Source organism: Montipora capricornis, chromosome 2 (assembly GCF_036669925.1).
Source record: "Montipora capricornis isolate CH-2021 chromosome 2, ASM3666992v2, whole genome shotgun sequence".
NCBI classification, from domain to species: Eukaryota; Metazoa; Cnidaria; class Anthozoa; order Scleractinia; family Acroporidae; genus Montipora; species Montipora capricornis.
Window position 1 is genome coordinate 12,147,449 of NC_090884.1, and position 12,500 is coordinate 12,159,948.

The window sequence follows — 12,500 nt, forward strand, 5'->3', positions numbered from 1 at the left end:
GTAAGGCGCGTCGCACTGTAATCATTTTCAAGCAATGCCAATAGTTGAATTTTTCCCTAGGATAAAGTTTAAAACAGATTCAGGTAATCTACTGGTTGCTGTAAGCTGTGTATTATTATATTTAAGGTGTGCGTATGCTTGATGGTGATGTAACAGATGCCGTTGAGGCTGCATCCCTTAGCCTCAACCCTCAGGATATTGATGTTTACAGTTCAAGCTGGGGACCGGATGATGATGGACGGACTGTAGATGGGCCTGCCAAACTGGCAAGAAAAGCATTTAGTGATGGTATTCAAAACGTAAGCTTACAATAATTCTGATATATGCACAGTGTATTAAAATGTTACTTTCAGATGAGATTTTCTTCTTGGTAGGCTGGTAAAAAGAAATTATTAATTTATTTACAAGTAGAAACTTAAGAGGAAATAAAACAACGCAATTACCATGTTACGTTGAAATGCTTTATAAATGGCAAATTCGACTTGGATGAAGTTACAACTTTTCAAACCCAATCATGTCCCCAAGTTGAAGCCTTTGGTTTGCAGGGCACTCAGCTACCTGAAATAGGTTGCCATCAAATATTGACAAATTATTGGGTGGCAAAACACTAAAATTATTACAATGAGCCCATACATTCTTTGAAAGGAACCATTGTCATAAATTATCTGAGATATCGGTCCCAAATTTTGATAGATTGACTGATTGATTACAAAACTTAGACTTTGTGCTTTGTAAACAAAGATTCCCCTATAGAAACCCCAAAAAGAGAGGGGGCCTTCACTTAAACCCCCTCCTCATCCTCATAGGACAAAGAATAGCCTATCGCATTCCGAGTTGCTGTTCGCCTCTGTCTCAAAACGAGACAATGTTACTGCGCAAACACCCGCAGGTAATAAGCTGCACCTTTTTTCCAAAACTCATTGCTAGAAATCGGGGTGCAGCTTATCTGCGCGAACAATTAAAAAAGGCTTCTTCCGGTTTTCTATCTTTCGGCATCCGATCTAATGCCTGGTTACTAAGTTACGAATGTCCCGCTCACATTCTTGTTGTACATGCATAACGCAAAAATGTATGGAAAAACTGTTGAATGAACAAATTCCTGTCAACAAATACCAGAAAAAGAACAATCATATGACTGTAAAAGTTGTTAGAAATGATGTTCATAATATATATCAAAGTGCTAAAATTGTGGGTAAGGCTTTGAAGTACATTCCGTTTCAATGTTAATAGTGAGTTTACGTTCAATGAACAGTGGACGAAGAAGACTTCTAAAGACTCTACTTTGGATTTCTTTTGATCTTTTCAAAAAGAATCTTTTTTTTGCAAAATTTGAGCCACTTAATTCAGGGTGCGGCTTTTCTGCGGGTGTTTACAGCACTTTCCTTCAAATTTAACTCATTTCCATTTCAATGGTTCGAGGCAAACAACAACTCCGAAATTGACTATTGCGCTGTGGCAAGTACTCAGAACATTTTGAATTAAATGGCTGGGTCTTTAAAGTACCTGACTTTGTGTGAAGTTTTAATTTGTTTTAGTTTGCCTGGATAAAGCTGTATGAGGAATAAAAATGGTTGCTTATTACCAATGCTTACTCTTGGATGACTTAGTGATAGCACACAAAAAACCAAACAATGACAAACCCAAGTGAAAAACCTGATATTGTAGGTGCTTTTCCTGTATGGAATTCTCACCCGTATTCACAAATGAAAACCGTTAACGGCATGAAACATGTAGCCTCCTTTGCCTCTAGTCATTCAATTGTAAGATTAATGTGTCAAGCATTATCTTGGTCTCATAGGGTAGAGGTGGATTAGGTTCCATTTATGTATGGGCTTCAGGCAATGGCGGTAGAAGTCAAGACAGTTGCAGCTGTGATGGTTACACCAACAGTATTTATACCCTGTCAATAAGTTCAGCCACTGAGCATGGAACATCTCCGTGGTATTCTGAGTACTGTGCGTCAACCCTCGCTACCACCTTCAGTAGCGGAAGTTATGACATGAGGAAAATTGTATGTCTCTGGGAATTTTTCTGTTACAAGACTTAGTGTAACTTCTAAAGGCTCCTTTTCACTAGTGTAGCATGGTCTTTCCAATTAGTCCAACAACTAGGGGACTAATGCAAATCCTGCAATTTGATTGGCTACGCTACTAGCGGACTATTAGTAATAGTCCTCAAGTAGCGAAAAGCGTGACGCTTTCTTTGTTTTATTCCCAAATAAATATTTCTTCATCTTGCATTTGTTAACTTTATTATTGCCTTTACTGTCCGACTGGTTGGGTGACACTAATTAAAACAATTAGACCCTTCGCTCTCAAGGGCCATGGGTCAATAGCCCATTCGGCTTCGCCTCGTGGGCTATTGACACGTGGGCTACGGGGCTAATTGTTAAATATCACACCTGTTAAACATACTTTAATGGGGACATAGTTTTTCAGTGAGTAATTAACCCATTGACCCCTGGGGGTTCGCCACTGATGAGCAAAATCGTCTGGCCGGTTTTAGGTGTCAAAGGGTTTTCATTAAGGAAGTACGTATTTTCTTACATCTTAACATAACCCTTGTCTAATGTAACCTGAGGCCAATGGATTTAGCACTAATAAAGGGTTAGGGTTGCTTTATCATAATAACTATTGTTGCACCAGTGACCTGAAACTTGACCTGTGACCTGTAAAAAATACCTGCCATATTAATTACTTTGACAAGACCACATGTACGGGTACGGTACAAGTTGGAATAGATGTTTGCAGCCCCACAATCCACCATACATTTTGCCAACTTTAAAAAATGCATCACTTCTGTCAGGTCTTTTTTTACACTCCCACTATATAAGCAGACATTAATTTATAACTTATATTTTAGCTGTTGAAAACTAAAGACTTTTCTATTTATTTGCTTTGCAAAGGTGACAACAGACCTTCATGGTAGATGTACAGATTCGCATACGGGTACGTCAGCTTCTGCACCTCTTGCGGCTGGAATACTGGCTCTTGCATTGGAGGTTAAGTAAGTTGTCTATTGATTATTTGATAGGTATGACTAATTCACAAACAGGCTCTAACAGATGCAACCAACTTTCATGGTCGTAAGCATATACTCTTTTCAGACCATTGCTTCTTTTACAAAGCTCAGCTCATAATGCAATGGTTTGTTTTGTTTTGTGGTTGAGCTTTAGAATGTCGATCACTGTCTTTTTCTCCTTTAATTCTTGCTCTCCCTCTCCCTCACTTCTGAGGAATAAATCCAGAAAGAACTCTCTTTTTGATCCCACTGTGCCTTGTTATATTACCAAAGAACTCTACATTGTGTAGTTTCTTTCTCCCAAGAATGTTGTAACAATCAGGTAGTAGAGACTAGCATTTCCTTGTCTTCACTTTATCGTTCTTGAAAGAGCTTGAAAGGGATTCCCTATTTTCTGTGATATCATTAATAATTATTTTATAATTTCTCCCATCTTCTATGCAGGAATCACTAGCACTAAATTCCTCTTTGAGACCCCCAAACACCCTTCCCTAAAAATCCATAAAACGAACAATATTTTCAGAGAAAAAAAACTTAATGATTCATAATTTCAATGTCTACCACTATTCAAAATCTTGAGGGAATAGTTTTAAACTGATAGATTTCAGTAGTTAATATTGTTTAACAAGTACATTTTAAAAAAAGCTACCATAATTTTTGTGCATGGACTGTAAGATATAGCACTACTGTAGATACCATAATTTATTCCACCACATTGTCAAGAAATGCACTTAATTTGATGCATGGTGATTTTGATCTGCGTCACAAAGTGTCCCCTTTCTCTTCTCCCAACTTCAACATAAGTTGCGACTGGGAATAAAGACAAGCGTCCCCAAAACTTTGGTTCTGAAGTAAAGATAAACAGCTACATTAATTTTACCCTCACCAAAAATGATGCCAACTGTTACACCTACCTTATTGCTAGAAATATAGCGGTTTGAGTGTCGAAAGTAATTAGCGAATTACTTTGGTTTTGCGTTACTTCTCTCAGTGATTGGTTCAAAGTTCTCGCGCCACTTTTTCAACCAATCAGAAGTGAAACTAAAACCAGTCGTGGCTTGCTCGTGCACATTTTCCCGCGCTTTGTGTCGGCTATGTGTAAGTACTTCATGGGATTGTCTCTGTCCTTTCTGATTGGCAAAAGTACATGACTTGCAATTACTTTGGTTTTGGTTTTACGACACTCATTTGAAAACCGCTCTAGCAAATACTCAGACTTAAAGGGGCACTTGATGTTGAATTATTATCAAAATTGGGTGTGTCTAATTGCGTGCATTTCTGGACATGTGCTTCTGGACAAGTGCTTAAGTGCGACCTGTATGGAATTTAGGCCTAGTTTATACATGTACGTCGCGCTATCGTCGAATTTAATTCTAGATCCTACTTTAAAATAAACTTGACGATAGAGCGACGTCTAAAACAAGTTCAATTCGTCTGTTAAATTCAATTCGTCCTAGACGCTTTATCTGTCTTATAAGAAGACGGATAAAATAGAGAGATTTAGCATCGCGTTTTCGTGAAACGGGAAACGTCAAACGGGAAACGTCAAACGGCAGGCTGTTTCTTGTCATAAACGCATGAAAATTATCTTATTCTAACATTTCTCTCGTTTTAGAAGTTGCGCGACATTTTTAGATAACAGGCAAAAAGAGGAGATAAAATCAGACCAGTTTCTTTGATTTTTGGCACAACGCAAATTTCAGTTTCACGTTTGCCGTCTGCCGTAAACGCAAAGCTAAATCTCCATCAGTTTATCCGTCACACCAGCGTCGCGTCGAAGGAAATGCATACATTGTGTTAGTACATTATTAGTTATACTTCTAACCAGGTATATTGCATTCCGGCTGAGAAATAAATGCGACCATAATTTGAGCCATTAATTTCGACACGTAAAACCACGGTACAATTTACGTCGATGGAAGGAGGAATTGACTTCCAATTAAATTCGTCTGAATTAAATTAGACGATAGCGCGACGTATAAACTAGGCGTTACTTCAACACCAGATGATTTACTGTCAGTGGAGGCAGGTTCAGGAGTGACAGGATTCTCAACATCTACATGTAGATACATGTAGGTACATCCATTCCAAAAGAATGTCCTCTTTAACCCTTTCTCTCCTGGGTGACACATGCAGCTATAGATTATTGTACTTGTCAGTGGGGGCTGGTTCAAGGGTGAAGGGGCTGGCGCAGTGGTGAGAGCACTCGCCTTCCACCAATGTGGCCCGGGATCGATTCCCGGAGTCGACGCCATATGTGGATGAGTTTGTTGGTTCTCTACTCTGCTCCAACAGGTTTTTCTCCAGGTACAATGTACCCCGAAGGGTTTTCCCCTCCCCAAAAACCAACATTTGATTTGTTTGTTCTGATTTCAGTTAATTTTTACATTGTAGTTTTGCCAATGAAGAGCACTCATGCTTGGTTAAATAACCTTGAGACTTAAATAAAAGTGATTATTAAGTGATTAGTACTATGTTCACAAACCTGACGGCCAGAAAACGAAGTATTAAATGCAGCAACTTTCACCCAAAATATTACACCTTATCATTGCGAGTGTCAGAATTGAATTATCATGTCTACTGGTGACTTAAATTTATAAGTTAAAAGACTTCAATTCTACTTGTAACTCGTTCATATGGCTCTGAAGTATATCATGCATGCAAAATGTTGTTTGCAGCCGAAATCTGACCTGGAGGGACATGCAGCATCTTGTTGTGCGCACCTCATCCAATGTGAAACTAAAATCAGATGACTTTGTTGTGAATGCAGTGGGGAGAAAGGTCAGTCACAAGTTTGGTTATGGGTTACTTGATGCATTTGCACTTGTCAACCTTGCAAGAAAGTGGAAGACTGTACCGCCCCAGCACATTTGTGATGAAATGCCAGAACCACAGAAAAGGTATTATTACTTCAGTTAAACATCTATATAACAAGCACATACCCTCAAGGTAGGGCTTTTAACTGCAGAATAGGGTTGTCAGGTTAAAAGGGTTATCAAATCAGGCCAAAAAAATACAAACCTTGAACTCGCTTGTTGACTTTCAGCAAGGTTTCGTTTCAGGCCGGACACAACGTCCGGTTGTTTGACATGTAACGTCCGGTAGTTGAAACACGAAATGATTATTTTTTTAAGTGTGAAAATCATTTTTTTTCCATTTATTAACTAAAGAAAGACTTGTCTTTGTATCTTCATTTTATTTGTTTGATGAACATTAGCACATTCCTTGATTATTTTGAACTTAAACAGTCCAAAACGTTGAAAACAGGGATGCTTTCCATTCTGCAAAAAATCAGGTTTGAAATTTCTGTGATTCCACACGGTAGGGTTTCACAAACCTGCACTAAACCACTGTACATTTGTGTAAGCCTTGCGCCTGTCATAGTGATTCCCATAATCTTACACTGAGCTTGGCAGACAGAGCAAATGAAAACATTTAAACGGGTACTTGTCAAGAGACGTCTTTTTAGACTTTTTGACGTTTTTAAAGGACTGTACTCTGATCAGCGTGAGGAACGCACCATTTCTTGCACAGATGTTCGACCAATCAGACATAGGGTGCATACCTTGTTTTGAAGGTGTTTTTTCCTTCTTTTTTTTGGAGTCATTTTCTTCTTTTCAGCATAAAATATTTATTTGGAATGTTGCTGTGTCGTTGATTTATTCCGGGGACGTCCGAACGACCAGTAGGGTTGTCCACATGCTCACAAAAAATGCTGCCCAAAAAATGTTACTATTATGCTCAAAATTCTCTACGTAAAAATAAAAGTCCCAGACTCCCAGTCGCCCCACGTGGCCACGTCCGTTTCCTGTGGTGAAGTCTGGGGCAGTCAACTGTCACATAAATTTCTCCACAGGAAATCACGAATCCGAATCCCGAGACTGTACCAAATTCCGATGTATTAATTTTTTTATTTCGATATTTTGACATATTTCCGGGAATTTTTCTTACTATTATGCTGGCGTAATGCTCGATGCTCGTGCCTCAAAATTATGCCGGCATAATGTGGACAACCCTAACTAACAATTCAAACTGACAAGTAACAGACTTTATACTAAAAGGCGACAGAAAAAATTGGAATACACTTGTAGTAATGTTCCAGGAATTGTTCTGAATCTTCCAATAATAATTATTGACACCTTTTGTTTTCAGACCCATCCCTGGTACGGGGACATTGACTCTGACTGTAGAAACAGGTGCATGTTCCCAAAACAATCACTACATCAAGTACTTGGAACATGTGCAGGTCATCATGTCTCTGATCTATACACGTCGTGGTGATCTCACGATCAAACTGATTTCCCCTCGTGGCACAGTTGCGGTTTTACTTCCTCAAAGGAGACAGGATTCTGGAAGTGGTTTCACAGACTGGGAGTTCATGTCCACACATACTTGGGGAGAAGATCCTAAAGGAACATGGACAATAGAACTTGAAAATCGTGGTAAAGCATTTTTCACAAGTTTTTTGATGTTATTCCTCATTATTTGTGATTAAAAGCGATCTGTTAAGATCACCGATCATTTCACATGTACCTCCGCAAATGTCATTTATTGCATAACCTGTACGTCATGCAATAAATTCTACATTGGTGAGACAGGTAGACAACTAGGCGACCGATTCCACAAACACCTTAGCAATGTTGGGAAGAATGACAAGGAGGCATCGAAGCCAGTCGCTCGTCATTGTAATCTTCCCAACCACTCCAAACTACACATGGCCATCTGCGGCCTTTCCCTACATCAAGGTACGATGGAAAGCCGCAAGAATCTGGAACAAAAATTCATCTTCCAAATTGGCACCCTTAATCCCCACGGTATTAACGAACGCTTTTCATTTAACTAATGTATTCCTATTTTTCATGTTGCCTTGTTACTGCCAATAGCGTAGCTCCTACTCCACTATAAAAACTGCACACAATCCATAATTCCGCTCTGACGAAGGGCGACCGCTCGATACGTCAATTTGCATTAACAACTCCGTTGATAAAATCAAATTTGTATACGACTTCCCCACCTGCGCAGGACCACAGTTTCTTTAAAACTACTCCCTTTATTCATTACTTGTGTCATCACCCTCATGAAGGTCGATGATGGCTTATGGTCATTATTGACATTTTCATGCAGCAGGGCTTAGCATTGAAAGATCATGCAAACATGAACTATCATTGCCAGCTGAACCATTATTTTGGTAATTGGAAATCCAACTAGTCGGGCGGAAAAGTCTATAATAAAGTTAGCAAATGCAAGTTGAAAAAGTATTTATTTGGGAATAAAATGAAAGAAAGCGTCACGCTTTCCGCTACTCGAGGACTATTACTAATAGTCCTCTAGTAGTGTAGACAATTAAAATGCAGGATTTGCTTTAGTCCACTAGTTGGGTGATACTAAATAGAAATAATAATGATGGTAATAATAATCTCCTCATTTAAGTCTTCTGCTTAACGTACATGTATGGCTAAGCACAAGTACTGCAAATTGGGAGACATTGCAAATCAAAATAATCATACTGAAGCAGAGATAATCAAATGCTGGTTTTTAAATGAGTCATGCACACCAGGATGAGGTTTTGGTGGAATGTGCCTCTGTCAATGTGACAAGTGTGAGCAATTGGTGGCAAAACAGTCTGCACAAATTATACCACAACTACAGATTACCCAATTGAATAAGGTGTATACAATGGAATTTTAAGATATTAAGAAACAATCAGGTGGGATCAATTTTTCTCTTTATTAATGAAATTAACTTCTCGGTTTACCCTCAGGTTCTAGCGGGAATAGTGGTACCCTAACAAAGTGGTATTTGCAGATGTATGGAACTGCAGACCCACCTCAACCAAGTGATTCTACAAAGAAGCCGGTTACTGCCTGCAGCATTGAATGTCAGAGTGGATGCACAGGACCACGACCAGACCAATGCAATGAGTGTAAACACTTCAGAAGGAGCACCAATAATGTAAGAGGAAAAGATACTAGTCCAGTACTGATTCTTCTTCTGACAAAAAAATTAATTTGTTATGGTGTACTGTTACATTTTATTTGAATGTTGCTTTGCTTAAAACCTACCCTTGTTTTCCAAATTTGTAACAAACTAAAAGTTTTTCTCGGTTTTTAAGGCACTGTCTGAATTGTAGGAATTTTTGGGCAAGGTTTTTGTGTCAATGCAATGAACCGTTTCTGGAACAAGAATGAAACGAAAACCCCTAAAAATTCTGCAGGTTCTTCATGAACAAGATAACCACTCCTAGTTACAGGTAGCTCAATTGGTAAGGCAATGCGCTGGTGTCGTGGGTTCATATCCTGTTTCAGCTCTAATTTATCAGGCTTTCGTTTAATTACTGCTCATCATTAGTAACGTAAACGTTTACCATTAGTAATGGTCATATCTGATGGGCCTTCTGGCTCGTAAGTAGTGACTTTGTTTATAATCTGCATTGATCGCAAATCTTAATGAAGTTCTATCCACAGTTCAAATATACATGTACATGTTTGTCTCTCAAGTTTACCTTTGGCAATTGCACTGGTCTCTTTGCTAACCGAGTACAGAAAGTACTCGGTTAGAAAGTACAGAAAAAGTGCCTCAAATTCCATGTCCTGACTTCAGGTTAAAACTATAGCACAAGCTTATGTTCTAAACAACAATCACGAAATTACTCATACTTACACAATCCATGCGCACTTGTAGGAGTGTGTTGCCGATTGCCTCAAGTCAGAATACCAAGATGTGGCTGGAAAACTCTGCAAGCCTTGTAGTGGCACATGTGAATCTTGTAATGGATCCAGTTCAGTTAATTGTTTGTCTTGTAATCCGCCTCTCGTTCTCAACAATGGAAACTGTGTGATCTCGTGTCCTGATGGCAAGTTCTTACATGCACAAGATTCTGCCCTGGTGTGTTCAAAATGTGACACATCTTGTCTAACATGTGCTGGTAATGCAACATCTTGTACCTCTTGCTCAATGGAATACACATACGAGCCTGGAAAATGTGTAAAAAAATGTGCTGAAGGACAGTATGCTGATTCCAATGGGCAGTGTCAGCTTTGTCATCCGTCATGCCTTACCTGCAATGGTGGGAGTGCAAGCTCATGCACAGCATGTGGAACTAAAGATCACCATCAGTTGTTATTTTTGCATAAGGGTGAGTGCCAGGCCTCTTGTCCGAGTGCCTTCTATGGAGACACAGGCAACCAGGAATGCAAACCTTGTGATGCCAGTTGCAGCAGCTGTTCTGGTCCTTCATCATCTGAGTGCACGTCTTGTAGTCAGGGAAGGTTTCTATTTCAGAATGGATTATGTCTGCTACATTGCCCGGAAGGTGAGCTTGAACTGTGTTCATTTGATCTGTGTACTTCCTTAATTCTCAGACATCAACTAATCATAACAAACATTGCTAACTTTTGCCAAATTTAAAGTATCAGAAAGCAGTGGAAATATTGCATGTAATCGTTCCTTGAATGCCAAGATAACTTTTGGAAACACTGGTGCACAACTATTTTTTTTCCGTTTTCAACCTATAATGTCATTATGTTGTCATTGTTGATGTTGCTGAAACTCTATATTTTTTTTGTTGACACTTCATAGGTCAGTATCCTGAACCAATAAATAAAACATGCACTCCCTGTTCATCATCCTGCAAACAGTGCAATCCTTTGGACCCAAACAAATGCACTAGCTGTCCTTCAGGAAATTTCCTTTTTCATCATCAATGCATTTCTGGAAGCCAATGCCCAGAGGGTACATATGCAAACACCACCACTCAGACATGCAAAAATTGCCCAGTTGGATGCACCTCGTGTACCAATGAATCTGATCTACAGTGCCTGGGGTGTTCAAGAGGTTTTGTTTTGTACAAGGCTAAGTGTCTTCTGCGATGCCCTGAAGGAACTTTTCCTCAGCACTCCAACAGGTAAGGCTTCAACAAGTCAAAACGAGGGGCTGCAAAACGCTCCAAAAGCATGTTAACAGTTCTGACTTAAGTGCCTGTCATTGCACAGAACTTGATTGCAACTTGACAAAAAAACTAAAGGCTAAAAAAGAGTTACTTCCTATTATAAAACTCTTGGTCAGTTACAATTTTGAGAGACCACTAGGCCTTCAAAGCCCTCAGGGAAAGTTTGAAAGTTTACACTTTGAAACACGTTTTCCCATTGTTTTAATGCCGAAGTGCTTTCTTGACTTTGTCCTGCTTTTGGTTGTATTTAACAGCTGCGTCCCATGTGATTCAACATGCCAGACCTGCTTTGGTGATCAAAGTAATCAGTGTCTCTCATGCAAGTCTCCAAGGCTCCTCTTGGGCTCATTATGTTTAGCCGATTGTCCTAATGGCACATTTCACAGCCAGGTGACTCGTACTTGTGAAGCATGTCACACAGTGTGTGAAACATGCAGTGGGCCAACTATCAGTGACTGTGAGACTTGTAGAGGTATGTTTCACTTGAACCTGCAAATGCTAAAACACTGGTTTCACAAAATCTTGAATAAATCTATAACTTATCCATGGATTGCCCATTTTATATAGCTTGAAATGAGGCCCCTTAAAAAGTCCATTCTTACAAAAATGTTGGCATAAAGCAAACACAAAACTGCGGAACTGTGTATATTCCTGAACCAAAAAAAATTCCTACTCAGAGCAGTCAGTATTTAAAGTGGTACTACGACCAAAAAAGACATTCTTTTTTTTCTTTGGATTTCAAAAGTATGTTAACTAAACACTAACTGACCCAAGTTTTAAGTTCTGATTTTGAAAAGACACCTGTTTATTTTAACTGGAATTTTCTTATTTATTGGTCCGCCATTACTAACTTTAAAATTTTGAGAGAGCTGGGTCGAGGAGAAAATGACGTCAAAGACTCACTAGTTTAAGAATGCAAAGCGTGTGTACGCGTCTGAATTAATATGCAGACGGGAGTTTCGGGCCTTCAGACTCGTGTTTTGCATATATAATAAATTGCGTTTACGCGCTGAAATTTTAAGCTAGTGAGTAAATGACGTCATTTTCTCTAGATCCAACCCTCTGAGGTCCAATCGGTCAGTTTTGAACGTGAGTAATGGCGGACCGTGAAATCCAAAACTTAGACTCAAAATAAACAGCCTTTGGATAAACCTCAAGGCTCAAAATTTTGCCAGTTATGTGCTAAGCGAACACGCTTTCAAAATTTGAGGAAAAAAAGGAAATGATTTTTTGATCATAGTACAACTTCAAACAGAAATATTGAATCGTTATCAAGGAATGAAGTCCAGTACTTAAAGTGATGTGGGCCTGGACCTACCTCCTATTTATGGTGCACTAAAATGGTCTCTGCTTTACAATCACATTACTGATAATGACAACCACTGGACTGATGAAGATCCGTTGCGATAATGTTGAAATATTTCTGTGTATATACTGATTGCTCTAAGTCGGAAATTGTTGGATCAGGTTATGCTTCCAGAGCAGGAAAACAATCTTTTTAACACACTGTATATTCCTGTTTCTGGAACTT

The 12,500-nt window shown here is 39.1% G+C and overlaps 2 protein-coding genes across 3 annotated transcripts in view; one reads left to right on the top strand and one right to left on the bottom strand.

Moving 5' to 3' along the window:
* The window catches only part of LOC138038864 (proprotein convertase subtilisin/kexin type 5-like), a 26,717-nt gene that overhangs the window by 7,587 nt on the left and 6,630 nt on the right, over nt 1-12,500 (top strand). The window contains exons 8-16 of the mRNA XM_068884937.1: nt 127-299; nt 1,799-2,011; nt 2,906-3,006; nt 5,700-5,921; nt 7,174-7,463; nt 8,783-8,973; nt 9,703-10,333; nt 10,600-10,924; nt 11,224-11,441. Of these exons, the coding sequence (XP_068741038.1) occupies nt 127-299; nt 1,799-2,011; nt 2,906-3,006; nt 5,700-5,921; nt 7,174-7,463; nt 8,783-8,973; nt 9,703-10,333; nt 10,600-10,924; nt 11,224-11,441 (2,364 nt within the window). The remainder of the gene's footprint in view (nt 1-126; nt 300-1,798; nt 2,012-2,905; nt 3,007-5,699; nt 5,922-7,173; nt 7,464-8,782; nt 8,974-9,702; nt 10,334-10,599; nt 10,925-11,223; nt 11,442-12,500) is intronic.
* The window catches only part of LOC138038866 (swi5-dependent recombination DNA repair protein 1 homolog), a 27,680-nt gene continuing 22,471 nt past the window's right edge, over nt 7,292-12,500 (bottom strand). For both annotated transcript variants that reach the window (XM_068884939.1, XM_068884938.1), the window contains exon 6: nt 7,292-7,427. The gene's annotated coding sequence lies outside the window, so the exon portion shown is untranslated. The remainder of the gene's footprint in view (nt 7,428-12,500) is intronic.